This window comes from Oncorhynchus nerka, linkage group LG12 (assembly GCF_034236695.1).
Source record: "Oncorhynchus nerka isolate Pitt River linkage group LG12, Oner_Uvic_2.0, whole genome shotgun sequence".
In the NCBI taxonomy this organism is placed as follows: domain Eukaryota; kingdom Metazoa; phylum Chordata; class Actinopteri; order Salmoniformes; family Salmonidae; genus Oncorhynchus; species Oncorhynchus nerka.
Genome location: NC_088407.1, coordinates 1,312,140 through 1,328,077, shown reverse-complemented (window position 1 = coordinate 1,328,077; position 15,938 = coordinate 1,312,140). Strand labels below are relative to the sequence as shown.

Below are 15,938 nucleotides of genomic sequence, written 5' to 3'. Positions count from 1 at the left end.
CTACATATCTACTGTAACACTCAGCCTGGTCTCTCTACTACAGATCTACTGTAACCTCAGCCTGTCTCTCTACTACAGATATAATTTACCTAACACTCAGCAGCCTGGTCTCTCTACTACAGATATAATCTACTGTAACACTCAGCCTGGTCTCTCTACTACAGATCTACTGTAACACTCAGCCTGGTCACTCTATACAGATATAATCTACTAACACTCAGCCTGGTCTCTGTACTACATATCTACTGTAACGCTCAGCCTGGTCTCTCTACTACAGATCTACTGTAACACTCAGCCTGGTCTCTCTACTACAGATATAATCTACTGTAACACTCAGCCTGGTCTCTCTACTACAGATATAATCTACTGTAACACTCAGCCTGGTCTCTCTACTACAGATATAATCTACTGTAACACTCAGACTGGTCTCTCTACTACAGATCTACTGTAACACTCAGCCTGGTCTCTCTACTACATATCTACTGTAACGCTCAGCCTGGTCTCTCTACTACAGATCTACTGTAACACTCAGCCTGGTCTCTCTACTACATATCTACTGTAACACTCAGCCTGGTCTCTAACTACAGATCTACTGTAACACTCAGCCTGGTCTCTCTACTACAGATCTACTGTAATGCTCAGCCTGGTCTCTCTACTACAGATCTACTGTAATGCTCAGCCTGGTCTCTCTACTACAGATATAATCTACTGTAACTCTCAGCCTGGTCTCTCTACTACAGATCTACTGTAACACTCAGCCTGGTCTCTCTACTACAGATCTACTGTAACACTCAGCCTGGTCTCTACTACAGATCTACTGTAACACTCAGCCTGGTCTCTCTACTACAGATATAATCTACTGTAACACTCAGCCTGGTCTCTACTACAGATATAATACTGTAACACTACTCAGCCTGGTCTCTACTGTAACACTCAGCCAGATATCAGATCTACTGTAACACTCAGCCTGGTCTCTCTACTACATATCTACTGTAACACTCAGCCTGGTCTCTCTACTACATATCTACTGTAACACTCAGCCTGGTCTCTCTACTACAGATCTACTGTAACACTCAGCCTGGTCTCTACTACAGATCTACTGTAACACTCAGCCTGGTCTCTCTACTACAGATCTACTGTAACACTCAGCCTGGTCTCTCTACTACAGATCTACTGTAACACTCAGCCTGGTCTCTACTACAGATCTACTGTAACACTCAGCCTGGTCTCTCTACTACATATCTACTGTAACACTCAGCCTGGTCTCTCTACTACAGATCTACTGTAACACTCAGCCTGGTCTCTCTACTACAGATCTACTGTAACACTCAGCTGGTCTCTACACAGATCTACTGTAACACTGCCTGTCTCTCTACTACAGTATTCTACTGTAACGCTCAGCCTGGTCTCTCTACTACAGATCTACTGTAACACTCAGCCTGGTCTCTCTACTACATATCTACTGTAACACTCAGCCTGGTCTCTCTACTACAGATCTACTGTAATGCTCAGCCTGGTCTCTCTCCTACATATCTACTGTAATGCTCAGCCTGGTCTCTCTACTACATATCTACTGTAACGCTCAGCCTGGTCTCTCTACTACATATCTACTGTAACGCTCAGCCTGGTCTCTCTACTACATATCTACTGTAACGCTCAGCCTGGTCTCTCTACTACAGATCTACTGTAACACTCAGCCTGGTCTCTCTACTACAGATCTACTGTAACACTCAGCCTGGTCTCTCTACTACAGATATAATCTACTGTAACACTCAGCCTGGTCTCTCTACTCCAGATATCATCTACTGTAACACTCAGCCTGGTCTCTCTACTACAGATCTACTGTAACACTCAGCCTGGTCTCTCTACTACATATCTACTGTAACACTCAGCATGGTCTCTCTACTACAGATCTACTGTAACGCTCAGCCTGGTCTCTCTACTACATATCTACTGTAACACTCAGCCTGGTCTCTCTACTACATATCTACTGTAACACTCAGCCTGGTCTCTCTACTACAGATCTACTGTAACACTCAGCCTGGTCTCTACTACAGATCTACTGTAACACTCAGCCTGGTCTCTCTACTACATATATAATCTACTGTAACGCTCAGCCTGGTCTCTCTACTACAGATCTACTGTAACACTCAGCCTGGTCTCTCTACTACATATCTACTGTAACACTCAGCCTGGTCTCTCTACTACAGATCTACTGTAATGCTCAGCCTGGTCTCTCTCCTACATATCTACTGTAATGCTCAGCCTGGTCTCTCTACTACATATCTACTGTAACGCTCAGCCTGGTCTCTCTACTACATATCTACTGTAACGCTCAGCCTGGTCTCTCTACTCATATCTACTGTAACAGAGCCTGGTCTCTCTACTACAGATCTACTGTAACACTCAGCCTGGTCTCTCTACTACAGATCTACTGTAACACTCAGCCTGGTCTCTCTACTACAGATATAATCTAGTAACACTCAGCCTGGTCTCTTACTCCAGATATCTCTACTGTAACACTCAGCCTGGTCTCTCTACTACAGATCTACTGTAACACTCAGCTTGGTCTCTCTACTACATATCTACTGTAACACTCAGCCTGGTCTCTCTACTACAGATCTTTGTAACACTCAGCCTGGTCTCTCTACTACATATCTACTGTAACACTCAGCCTGGTCTCTCTACTACATATCTACTGTAACACTCAGCCTGGTCTCTCTACTACAGATCTACTGTAACGCTCAGCCTGGTCTCTCTACTACAGAACGCTCAGCCTGGTCTCTCTACTACAGATCTACTGTAACACTCAGCCTGGTCTCTCTACTACATATCTACTGTAACACTCAGCATGGTCTCTCTACTACAGATCTACTGTAACGCTCATCCTGGTCTCTCTACTACAGATCTACTGTAACACTCAGCCTGGTCTCTCTACTACATATCTACTGTAACACTCAGCCTGGTCTCTCTACTACAGATCTACTGTAACACTCAGCCTGGTCTCTCTACTACAGATCTACTGTAACGCTCAGCCTGGTCTCTCTACTACAGATATAATTTACCCTAACACTCAGCAGCCTGGTCTCTCTACTACAGATATAATCTACTGTAACACTCAGCCTGGTCTCTCTACTACAGATCTACTGTAACACTCAGCCTGGTCACTCTATTACAGATATAATCTACTGTAACACTCAGCCTGTCTCTCTACTATATCTACTGTAACGCTCAGCCTGGTCTCTCTACTTAGATCTGTAACACTCAGCCTGGTCTCTCTACTACATATATAATCTACTGTAACACTCAGCCTGGTCTCTCTACTCAGATATAATCTACTGTAACACTCTGGTCTCTCTACTACAGATATAATCTACTGTAACACTCAGACTGGTCTCTCTACTACATATCTACTGTAACACTCAGCCTGGTCTCTCTACTACATATCTACTGTAACACTCAGCCTGGTCTCTCTACTACAGATCTACTGTAATGCTCAGCCTGGTCTCTCTACTACAGATCTACTGTAATGCTCAGCCTGGTCTCTCTACTACAGGTCTACTGTAACTCTCAGCCTGGTCTCTCTACTACAGATCTACTGTAACACTCAGCCTGGTCTCTCTACTACAGATCTACTGTAACACTCAGCCTGGTCTCTACTACAGATCTACTGTAACACTCAGCCTGGTCTCTCTACTACAGATATAATCTACTGTAACACTCAGCAGCCTGGTCTCTCTGCTACAGATATAATCTACTGTAACACTCAGCCTGGTCTCTCTACTACAGATCTACTGTAACACTCAGCATGGTCACTCTATTACAGATATAATCTACTGTAACACTCAGCCTGGTCACTCTATTACAGATATAATCTACTGTAACACTCAGCCTGGTCACTCTATTACATATATAATATACTGTAACACTCAGCCTGGTCTCTCTACTACAGATATAATCTACTGTAACACTCAACCTGGTCTCTCTACTACAGATATACTGTAACACTCAGCCTGGTCTCTCTACTACAGATCTACTGTAACACTCAGCCTGGTCTCTCTACTACAGATCTACTGTAACACTCAGCCTGGTCTCTCTACTACAGATCTACTGTAACACTCAGCCTGGTCTCTCTACTACAGATCTACTGTAATGCTCAGCCTGGTCTCTCTCCTACATATCTACTGTAATGCTCAGCCTGGTCTCTCTACTACATATCTACTGTAACGCTCAGCCTGGTCTCTCTACTACATATCTACTGTAACGCTCAGCCTGGTCTCTCTACTACATATCTACTGTAACGCTCAGCCTGGTCTCTCTACTACAGATCTACTGTAACACTCAGCCTGGTCTCTCTACTACAGATCTACTGTAACACTCAGCCTGGTCTCTCTACTACAGATATAATCTACTGTAACACTCAGCCTGGTCTCTCTACTCCAGATATCATCTACTGTAACACTCAGCCTGGTCTCTCTACTACAGATCTACTGTAACACTCAGCTTGGTCTCTCTACTACATATCTACTGTAACACTCAGCCTGGTCTCTCTACTACAGATCTACTGTAACACTCAGCCTGGTCTCTCTACTACATATCTACTGTAACACTCAGCCTGGTCTCTCTACTACATATCTACTGTAACACTCAGCCTGGTCTCTCTACTACAGATCTACTGTAACGCTCAGCCTGGTCTCTCTACTACATATCTACTGTAACGCTCAGCCTGGTCTCTCTACTACAGATCTACTGTAACACTCAGCCTGGTCTCTCTACTACATATCTACTGTAACACTCAGCATGGTCTCTCTACTACAGATCTACTGTAACGCTCATCCTGGTCTCTCTACTACAGATCTACTGTAACACTCAGCCTGGTCTCTCTACTACATATCTACTGTAACACTCAGCCTGGTCTCTCTACTACATATCTACTGTAACACTCAGCCTGGTCTCTCTACTACAGATCTACTGTAACGCTCAGCCTGGTCTCTCTACTACAGATATAATTTACCCTAACACTCAGCAGCCTGGTCTCTCTACTACAGATATAATCTACTGTAACACTCAGCCTGGTCTCTCTACTACAGATCTACTGTAACACTCAGCCTGGTCACTCTATTACAGATATAATCTACTGTAACACTCAGCCTGGTCTCTCTACTACATATCTACTGTAACGCTCAGCCTGGTCTCTCTACTACAGATCTACTGTAACACTCAGCCTGGTCTCTCTACTACAGATATAATCTACTGTAACACTCAGCCTGGTCTCTCTACTACAGATATAATCTACTGTAACACTCAGCCTGGTCTCTCTACTACAGATATAATCTACTGTAACACTCAGACTGGTCTCTCTACTACATATCTACTGTAACACTCAGCCTGGTCTCTCTACTACATATCTACTGTAACACTCAGCCTGGTCTCTCTACTACAGATCTACTGTAATGCTCAGCCTGGTCTCTCTACTACAGATCTACTGTAATGCTCAGCCTGGTCTCTCTACTACATATATAATCTACTGTAACTCTCAGCCTGGTCTCTCTACTACAGATCTACTGTAACACTCAGCCTGGTCTCTCTACTACAGATCTACTGTAACACTCAGCCTGGTCTCTACTACAGATCTACTGTAACACTCAGCCTGGTCTCTCTACTACAGATATAATCTACTGTAACACTCAGCAGCCTGGTCTCTCTGCTACAGATATAATCTACTGTAACACTCAGCCTGGTCTCTCTACTACAGATCTACTGTAACACTCAGCATGGTCACTCTATTACAGATATAATCTACTGTAACACTCAGCCTGGTCACTCTATTACAGATATAATCTACTGTAACACTCAGCCTGGTCACTCTATTACATATATAATATACTGTAACACTCAGCCTGGTCTCTCTACTACAGATATAATCTACTGTAACACTCAACCTGGTCTCTCTACTACAGATATACTGTAACACTCAGCCTGGTCTCTCTACTACAGATCTACTGTAACACTCAGCCTGGTCTCTCTACTACAGATCTACTGTAACACTCAGCCTGGTCTCTCTACTACAGATCTACTGTAACACTCAGCCTGGTCTCTCTACTACAGATCTACTGTAACACTCAGCCTGGTCTCTCTACTACAGATCTACTGTAACGCTCAGCCTGGTCTCTCTACTACAGATCTACTGTAACACTCAGCCTGGTCTCTCTACTACAGATCTACTGTAACACTCAGCCTGGTCTCTCTACTACAGATCTACTGTATCACTCAGCCTGGTCTCTCTACTACAGATCTACTGTAACACTCAGCCTGGTCTCTCTACTACAGATCTACTGTAACACTCAGCCTGGTCTCTCTACTACAGATCTACTGTAACACTCAGCCTGGTCACTCAGCCCAATATGTCTCCACACAGATAGAACCAGACATTAAACAGACATTTCTCCATACATCCCAACCTGAGGTAATGATCTGATGTCTGGTTTGACGGACATGATATGATTTGAGTTACATTGACATTTTTGTGTGTGTCTGTGTGTCCTGACCTGGGGATGTCGTCTTCTCCCATCATTCCGTGCGGTATGGGTGAGTAGCGTCGTGGCGAGGGCGGCGGCAGAGAGGATTGTGGGTAATCTAGGTAGTTAGGGCCCACGTCTGGGTCCATGTACGCTGGAGAGACAGGGAGAGATGAGGTTGAATATGTAGAGCTAGACCCCGGTACATTACAACACTGCTCAGCTTCAAGTTCCCTGGTGTCCACATCACCAACAAACTATCATGGTCCAAACACACCAAGACAGTCGTGAAGAGGGCACAACAACGCCTATTCTCCCTCTGGAGACTGAAAAGATTTGGCATGGGTCCTCAGATCCTCAAAAGGTTCTACAGAGTAGTGCGTACGGCCCAGTACATCACTGGGGCTCAGCTGCCTGCCATCCAGGACCTCTATACCAGGCGGAACGCCAAGTCTAGGTCCAAGAGGCTTCTAAACAGTTTTTACCCCCAAGCTATAAGACTCCTGAACAGCCAATCGATTGGCCACCCAGACTATTTACATTAACACCCCCCCGCCCCCCTTTTACACCGCTGCTACTCTCTGTTTATTATCTATCCATAGTGTCACGGACCCTCCTCTGCAGTGCAGGGGCGGTTCCTCCTGCAGGCAGACCTTCACACACACAGATCCCTGCACTTTACATTTACACCTTACATTATGATACTTTCACACCTCATTCCCTTTTCTTTGTTTAAAGTGAATCGTTATAATAAAGAACCTTTTTGATTGGCCGATACCTGATACCTAATTTTTGCCTGTGACAATAGTCAGTTAACGATTCACATAATACCTCGACTAACCTGGACCCCCGCACATGGACTCGGTACACCTTGTATATAGCCTCCACATTGACTCTGTACCGGTACCCCCTGTATATAGCCTCCACATTGACTCTGTACCGTAATAATACCCTGTATATAGACTCACATTGACTAGCCTCTTACATTGACTCTGTTGGTACCCCTGTATATAGTCTCCACATTGACTCTGTGAGGTCCCCCTGTATGGTTCCACATTGACTCTGTACCAGTCAGCATTTCACTTTGAGGTCTGGTACACCTGTTGTCTCCACATTGACTCTGTCAGTCAGTTTCACCCCTTGGTCAGTCAGTTTCATAGCCTCCACATTGACTCTGTGACCGTAATACCCTGTATATAGCTGGTCTCCACATTGACTCTGAGGTCTACACCTGTTGGCCTAAGGGACTGGTCAGTCAGCCCTGTATTTCACTGTGAGGTCTACACCTGTTGGTTAAGGGCTGGTCAGTCATATAGTCTCACATGTGAGGTCTACCCCCTGTTGGTTAAGGGACTCTGTACCAGTACCTCCTGTATATAGCCTCCATTTCACTGTGAGGTCTACCCTGTTGGTTCCACATTGACTCTGTCAGTCAGCATTTCACTGTATTAGCCTCCACATTGACTCTGTTGGTTAAGGGCTGGTCAGCCTCACATTGACTCTGTGAGGTCTACACCTGTTATAGCCTCCACATTGACTCTGTCAGTCAGCATTTCACTGTGAGGCCTACACCTTGACTCTGGTAATACCCTGTATATAGCCTCATGTACATATTGATATTTTATTGTCTTACTGTTCTTACTTTAGTTTATTTAGAATATATTTTCTTAAGAAAAACAAAAGTTAAAACATTATTAATCTATTTAAATGCATTGTTGATTAAGGGCTGGTCAGTCAGCATTTCACTTTGAGGTCTACACCTGTTTTATTCTGCACATGTGACACATCAATTTGATTTGCCATGTTAGTGGGTCTAGGAGTCCTAACACTAACCCCTAACCCTAAAACCCCTAACACTTAACCCTAACCCCTAACGCCAACCCTAACCCTAACCCCTAACACCTAACCCTAACCCCTAACCATAACCATAACCATAACCCCAACCCCTAACCCCAACCCCTAACCCTAACCCTAACCCTTACTCCAACCCTAACCCCTAACCCCAACCCTAACCCCAACCCTAACCCCTATCCCTAACCCCAACCCTAACCCTATCCCTAACCCTAACCCTAACCCTAACCCTAACCCTCCCTAACCCTAACCCTAACCCCTAACCCTACCTCTAACCCCTAACCCTAACCCTTAACCCTAACCCTAACCCTAACCCTAAACCCAACACCTAATCCCTAAACCCTAACACTGTGTAGAGGTGTATACGTACAGGTGAGGTCAGGGGGACTGTACTGGTCAGGTGTGTAGAGATGTGAAGGTTTGGCTACTCTCAGGTAGACCACTTCGGCTGTGTTCTTCAGAGCTGATACTGCGTCTTCATGCATCACATCTTCTAAACAGACCTGGTTCACCTGGTGACAGAGAAAACATGACATAGATACATACCGTACTTTTGGAAAGTATTCCGACCCCTTGACTTTTTCCACATTTTGTTACAAAAAAATCTAAAATTCCTAGTCACAAAATGTGTATTTTTTATTTTGCAAATGTATATAAAAAAACTGCAATATCACATTTACATAAGTATTCAGACCCTTTACTCAGTACTTTGTTGAAGCACCTTTGGCAGCGATTACAGCCTCTAGTCTTCTTGGTTATGACGCTACAATCTTGGCACACCTGTATTTGGGGAGTTTCTCCCATTCTTCTTTGCAGATCCCTTCAAGCTCTGTCAGGTTGGATGGGGGAGCGTCGCTGCACAGCTATTTTCAAGTCTCTCCAGAGATGTTCGATCAGGTTCATGTCAGGGCTCTGGCTGGGCCACTCAAGGACATTCAGAGATTTGTCCCGAAGCCACTTCTGCACTGTCTTGGCTGTGTGCTTAGGGTCGATGTCCTGTTGGAAGGTGAACGTTCGCCCCAGTCTGAGTTCCTGAGCACTCTGGAACAGGTTTTGATCAATGATCTCTCTGTACTTTCCTCCGTTCATCTTTCTCTTGATCCTGACGAGTCTCCCAGTCCTTGCCACCGAAAAACATCCCCTCAGCATGATGCTGCCACCACCATGCTTCACCGTAGGGATGGTGCCAGGTTTCCTCCAGACGTGATGCTTGGCATTCAGGCCAAAGAGTCTTGGTTTCGTCAGAACAGAGAATCTTGTTTCTCATGGTCTGAGAGTCCTTTAGGTGCCTTTCGGCAAACTCCAAGCAGGCTGTCATGTGCCTTTTTTCTGAGGAGTGGCTTCCGCCTGGCCACTCTACCATAAAGGCCTGATTGATTGGGTTCTTGGTCACCTCCCTGACCAATCTCCCCCGGCGGCCAGTTCTAGGAAGAGTCTTTGTAGCTCCAAACGTCTCCCAACTAAGTGATCTGATTACTTTTTACAGTGTATTGTGTGTGTGTTTAAATTAATATTTTAGTCATTTAGCAGACACTCTTATCCAGAGAGACTTACAGTTAGTGCATTCATCTTCAGATAGCTAGGTGAGACAATCACATATCTATCATAGTCAGGACATTCATCTTCAGATAGCTAGGTGGACCAGTCATAGTCAGGACATTCATCTTCAGATAGCTAGGTGGACCAGTCATAGTCAGGACCTTCATCTTCAGATAGCTAGGTGGACCAGTCATAGTCAGGACATTCATCTTCAGATAGCTAGGTGAGACAACCACATATCTATCATAGTCAGGACATTCATCTTCAGATAGCTAGGTGGGACAACCACATATCACAGTCATAGTCAGGACATTCATCTCCAGATAGCTAGGTGAGACAACCACATATCACAGTCATAGTCAGGACATTCATCTTCAGATAGCTAGGTGAGACAACCACATATCTATCATAGTCAGGACATTCATCTTCAGATAGCTAGGTGGGACAACCACATATCACAGTCATAGTCGGTACATTCATCTCCAGATAGCTAGGTGGTTCAACCACATATCACAGTCATAGTCAGTACCTTCATCTTCAGATAGCTAGGCGTTCCATTGCAATTCTACAGACAAAGGAATTCTCCGGTTGGAACATTATTGAAGATTTATGATAAAAACATCCTAAAGATTGATTCTATACATCGTTTGACATGTTTCTACGAACTGTAATATGACTTTTCATCTGAACTTTCGCCTGGACTTGCCCGCGCATCGTGAGTTTGGATTGTGTACTAAACGCGAGAACAAAAATGAGGTATTTGGACATAAATGATGGACTTTATCGAACAAATCAAACATTTATTGTGGAACTGGGATTCCTGGGAGTGCATTCTGATGAAGATCATCAAAGGTAAGTGAATATTTATAATGCTATTTCTGACTTCTGTTGACTCCACAACATGGCGGATATCTGTATGGCTTGATTTGTTGTCAGATTATTGCATGGTGTGCTTTTTCGGTAAAGTTTAAAAAAAATCTGACACAGCGGTTGGATTAAGGAGAAGTTTATCTAAAGTTCCATGCATAACACTTGATATTCTCATCAACATTTATGATGAGTATTTCTGTAAATTGATGTGGCTCTATGCAAAATCACCGGATGTTTTTGGAACTACTGAACATAACGCGCCAATGTAAACTCCGATTTTTGGATATAAATATGAACTTTATCGAACAAAACATACATGTATTGTGTAACATGAAGTCCTATGAGTGTCATCTGATGAAGATCATCAAAGGTTAGTGATTCATTTTATGTCTATTTCTGCTTTTTGTGACTCCTCTCTTTGGCTGGAAAAATGGCTGTGTTTTTCTGTGACTAGGTGCAGACCTAACATAATCGTTTGGTGTGCTTTCGTCGTAAAGCCTTTTTGAAATCGGACAGTGTGGTGGGATTAACAACAAGTTTATCTTTAAAATGGTGTAAAATACTTCTATGTTTGAGGAATTTTAATAATGAGATTTCTGTTGTTTTGAATTTGGCACCCTGCACTTTCACTGGCTGTCATATCACGTTAGCGGGATCTAAGCCATTAGAAGATGAGCAGGGACACTGCTGTCCTAGCTTCAGGGGGAAACTGGTTCCACCACTGGGGTGGGAGGACAGAGAAGAGCTTGGACTGGGCTGAGCGGGAGCTGCCTCCCGTAGGGGTGGGAGGACAGAGAAGAGCTTGGACTGGGCTGAGAGGGAGCTGCCTCCTGTAGGGGTGGGAGGACAGAGAAGAGCTTGGACTGGGCTGAGCAGGAGCTGCCTCCTGTAGGGGTGGGAAGAGCAAGAGACCAGAGGTGGCAGAACAGAGTGCTCGGGTTGGGGTGTAGAGTTTGAGCATAGCCTGTAGGTAGGTAAGGGCAGTTCCTCTTGCTGTTACGTAGGTAACACCATGGTCAGTGGAGGAGAAGGGTGTCATGAGAGAACTTGGAAAGGTTGACAGAAGTTGCAAGGGTTTGGAGCCCAGCCAACAGCGAGTTGCAAAAGCTGCACCACTTCCTGTGTGCGGTAGGGTCCTACTCTACAGATGTTCCTCTTCCTGTGTGCGGTAGGGTCCTACTCTACAGATGTTCCTCTTCCTGTGTGCGGTAGGGTCCTACTCTACAGATGTTCCTCTTCCTGTGTGCGGTAGGGTCCTACTCTACAGATGTTCCTCTTCCTGTGTGCGGTAGGGTCCTACTCTACAGATGTTCCTCTTCCTGTGTGCGGTAGGGTCCTACTCTACAGATGTTCCTCTTCCTGTGTGCGGTAGGGTCCTACTCTACAGATGTTCCTCTTCCTGTGTGCGGTAGGGTCCTACTCTACAGATGTTCCTCTTCCTGTGTGCGGTAGGGTCCTACTCTACAGATGTTCCTCTTCCTGTGTGCGGTAGGGTCCTACTCTACAGATGTTCCTCTTCCTGTGTGCGGTAGGGTCCTACTCTACAGATGTTCCTCTTCCTGTGTGCGGTAGGGTCCTACTCTACAGATGTTCCTCTTCCTGTGTGCGGTAGGGTCCTACTCTACAGATGTTCCTCTTCCTGTGTGCGGTAGGGTCATACAGATGTTGTAGATCATGAACCTGCAGGAGTGAGTCTTCGATGCTTACAGAGAACGACAGGGTGTTGTCACGCCAAGGTTCTTTGCACTCTGGGAGGGGGACACTGTGGAGTTTTCAACTGTCATGTAGAGGTCTTTGAGCGGGCAGGCCTTCCCTATGAGGAAGACCAGCTCCGTCTTGTCGAGGTTGAGCTTGAGATGGTGGGCCGACGTCCAAGTTGAGATATCTGCCAGACACACAGAGATGCCTGTCACCACCTGGGCGTCAGAAGGTGGGAATGAGAAAAGTAGTTGAGTGTAATCTGCAGAGCAGTGATAGGAGAGACCATGTGAGGATATGACCAGTGACTTGGTCTAAAGAGAGGAGAGAGGAGAGGTCCATCCTCATAGTAGTAATAGAAGTGGGACACCATTAGTGAGAGTATGTGGTGCAGACACAGATCCTCTCCACATCACCTGATAGGAGCGGCCTGCCAGGTAGGATGCAATCCAGGAGTGTGAAGAGCCTGAAGGGGCTGAAGGGCAGCATAGACTGAGGTGATCTGATAGGACTGAAGGGCAGCATAGACTAAGGTGATCTGAAGGGCAGCATAGACTGAGGTGATCTGATAGGACTGAAGGGCAGCATAGACTGAGGTGATCTGAAGGGACTGAAGGGCAGCATAGACTGAGGTGATCTGATAGGGCTGAAGGGCAGCATAGACTGAGGTGATCTGATAGGACTGAAGGGCAGCATAGACTGAGGTGATCTGATAGGACTGAAGGGCAGCATAGACTGAGGTGATCTGATGGGACTGAAGGGCAGCATAGACTGAGGTGATCTGATAGGACTGAAGGGCAGCATAGACTGAGGTGATCTGAAGGGACTGAAGGGCAGCATAGACTGAGGTGATCTGAAGGGCAGCATAGACTGAGGTGATCTGAAGGGCAGCATAGACTGAGGTGATCTGAAGGGCAGCATAGACTGAGGTGATCTGACTGGACTGAAGGGCAGCATAGACTGAGGTGATCTGAAGGGCAGCATAGACTGAGGTGATCTGAAGGGCAGCATAGACTGAGGTGATCTGAAGGGCAGCATAGACTGAGGTGATCTGACTGGACTGAAGGGCAGCATAGACTGAGGTGATCTGAAGGGACTGAAGGGCAGCATAGACTGAGGTGATCTGAAGGGCAGCATAGACTGAGGTGATCTGAAGGGCAGCATAGACTGAGGTGATCTGATGGGACTGAAGGGCAGCATAGACTGAGGTGATCTGATAGGACTGAAGGGCAGCATAGACTGAGGTGATCTGATAGGACTGAAGGGCAGCATAGACTGAGGTGATCTGAAGGGCTGAAGGGCAGCATAGACTGAGGTGATCTGAAGGGACTGAAGGGCAGCATAGACTGAGGTTATCTGATAGGACTGAAGGGCAGCATAGACTGAGGTGATCTGAAGGGCTGAAGGGCAGCATAGACTGAGGTGATCTGAAGGGCAGCATAGACTGAGGTGATCTGAAGGGACTGAAGGGCAGCATAGACTGAGGTGATCTGAAGGGACTGAAGGGCAGCATAGACTGAGGTGATCTGATGGGACTGAAGGGCAGCATAGACTGAGGTGATCTGAAGGGACTGAAGGGCAGCATAGACTGAGGTGATCTGATGGGACTGAAGGGCAGCATAGACTGAGGTGATCTGAAGGGCAGCATAGACTGAGGTGATCTGAAGGGACTGAAGGGCAGCATAGACTGAGGTGATCTGAAGGGACTGAAGGGCAGCATAGACTGAGGTGATCTGATAGGACTGAAGGGCAGCATAGACTGAGGTGATCTGAAGGGACTGAAGGGCAGCATAGACTGAGGTGATCTGATAGGACTGAAGGGCAGCATAGACTGAGGTGATCTGAAGGGCAGCATAGACTGAGGTGATCTGAAGGGACTGAAGGGCAGCATAGACTGAGGTGATCTGATGGGACTGAAGGGCAGCATAGACTGAGGTGATCTGAAGGGACTGAAGGGCAGCATAGACTGAGGTGATCTGATGGGACTGAAGGGCAGCATAGACTGAGGTGATCTGAAGGGCAGCATAGACTGAGGTGATCTGAAGGGACTGAAGGGCAGCATAGACTGAGGTGATCTGAAGGGACTGAAGGGCAGCATAGACTGAGGTGATCTGATAGGACTGAAGGGCAGCATAGACTGAGGTGATCTGAAGGGACTGAAGGGCAGCATAGACTGAGGTGATCTGATAGGACTGAAGGGCAGCATAGACTGAGGTGATCTGAAGGGCAGCATAGACTGAGGTGATCTGAAGGGCAGCATAGACTGAGGTGATCTGAAGGGCAGCATAGACTGAGGTGATCTGAAGGGCAGCATAGACTGAGGTGATCTGATAGGACTGAAGGGAAGCATAGACTGAGGTGATCTGAAGGGCAGCATAGACTGAGGTGATCTGAAGGGCAGCATAGACTGAGGTGATCTGAAGGGCAGCATAGACTGAGGTGATCTGATAGGACTGAAGGGAAGCATAGACTGAGGTGATCTGACTGGACTGAAGGGCAGCATAGACTGAGGTGATCTGAAGGGCAGCATAGACTGAGGTGATCTGAAGGGCAGCATAGACTGAGGTGATCTGAAGGGCAGCATAGACTGAGGTGATCGGAAGGGCAGCATAGACTGAGGTGATCTGAAGGGCAGCATAGACTGAGGTGATCTGATGGGACTGAAGGGCAGCATAGACTGAGGTGATCTGATAGGACTGAAGGGCAGCATAGACTGAGGTGATCTGATAGGACTGAAGGGCAGCATAGACTGAGGTGATCTGAAGGGCTGAAGGGCAGCATAGACTGAGGTGATCTGAAGGCACTGAAGGGCAGCATAGACTGAGGTGATCTGATAGGACTGAAGGGCAGCATAGACTGAGGTGATCTGATAGGACTGAAGGGCAGCATAGACTGAGGTTATCTGATAGGACTGAAGGGCAGCATAGACTGAGGTGATCTGAAGGGCTGAAGGGCAGCATAGACTGAGGTGATCTGAAGGGCAGCATAGACTGAGGTGATCTGAAGGGACTGAAGGGCAGCATAGACTGAGGTGATCTGAAGGGACTGAAGGGCAGCATAGACTGAGGTGATCTGATGGGACTGAAGGGCAGCATAGACTGAAGTGATCTGAAGGGCAGCATAGACTGAGGTGATCTGATGGGACTGAAGGGCAGCATAGACTGAGGTGATCTGAAGGGCAGCATAGACTGAGGTGATCTGAAGGGACTGAAGGGCAGCATAGACTGAGGTGATCTGATGGGACTGAAGGGCAGCATAGACTGAGGTGATCTGAAGGGACTGAAGGGCAGCATAGACTGAGGTGATCTGAAGGGACTGAAGGGCAGCATAGACTGAGGTGATCTGATAGGACTGAAGGGCAGCATAGACTGAGGTGATCTGAAGGGCAGCATAGACTGAGGTGATCTGAAGGGACTGAAGGGCAGCATAGACTGAGGTGATCTGAAGGGCAGCATAGACTGA

The 15,938-nt window shown here is 46.3% G+C and overlaps 1 protein-coding gene across 2 annotated transcripts in view; it reads right to left on the bottom strand.

Annotated features, from left to right (window-relative positions):
- Nucleotides 1-15,938, bottom strand: part of LOC115126598 (disks large homolog 4-like) — a 294,248-nt gene that overhangs the window by 50,976 nt on the left and 227,334 nt on the right. For both annotated transcript variants that reach the window (XM_065025116.1, XM_065025117.1), the window contains exons 9-10: nucleotides 8,740-8,881; nucleotides 6,549-6,672 (exon numbers count right to left, since the gene is read on the bottom strand). In XM_065025116.1, the coding sequence (XP_064881188.1) occupies nucleotides 6,549-6,672; nucleotides 8,740-8,881 (266 nt within the window). The remainder of the gene's footprint in view (nucleotides 1-6,548; nucleotides 6,673-8,739; nucleotides 8,882-15,938) is intronic.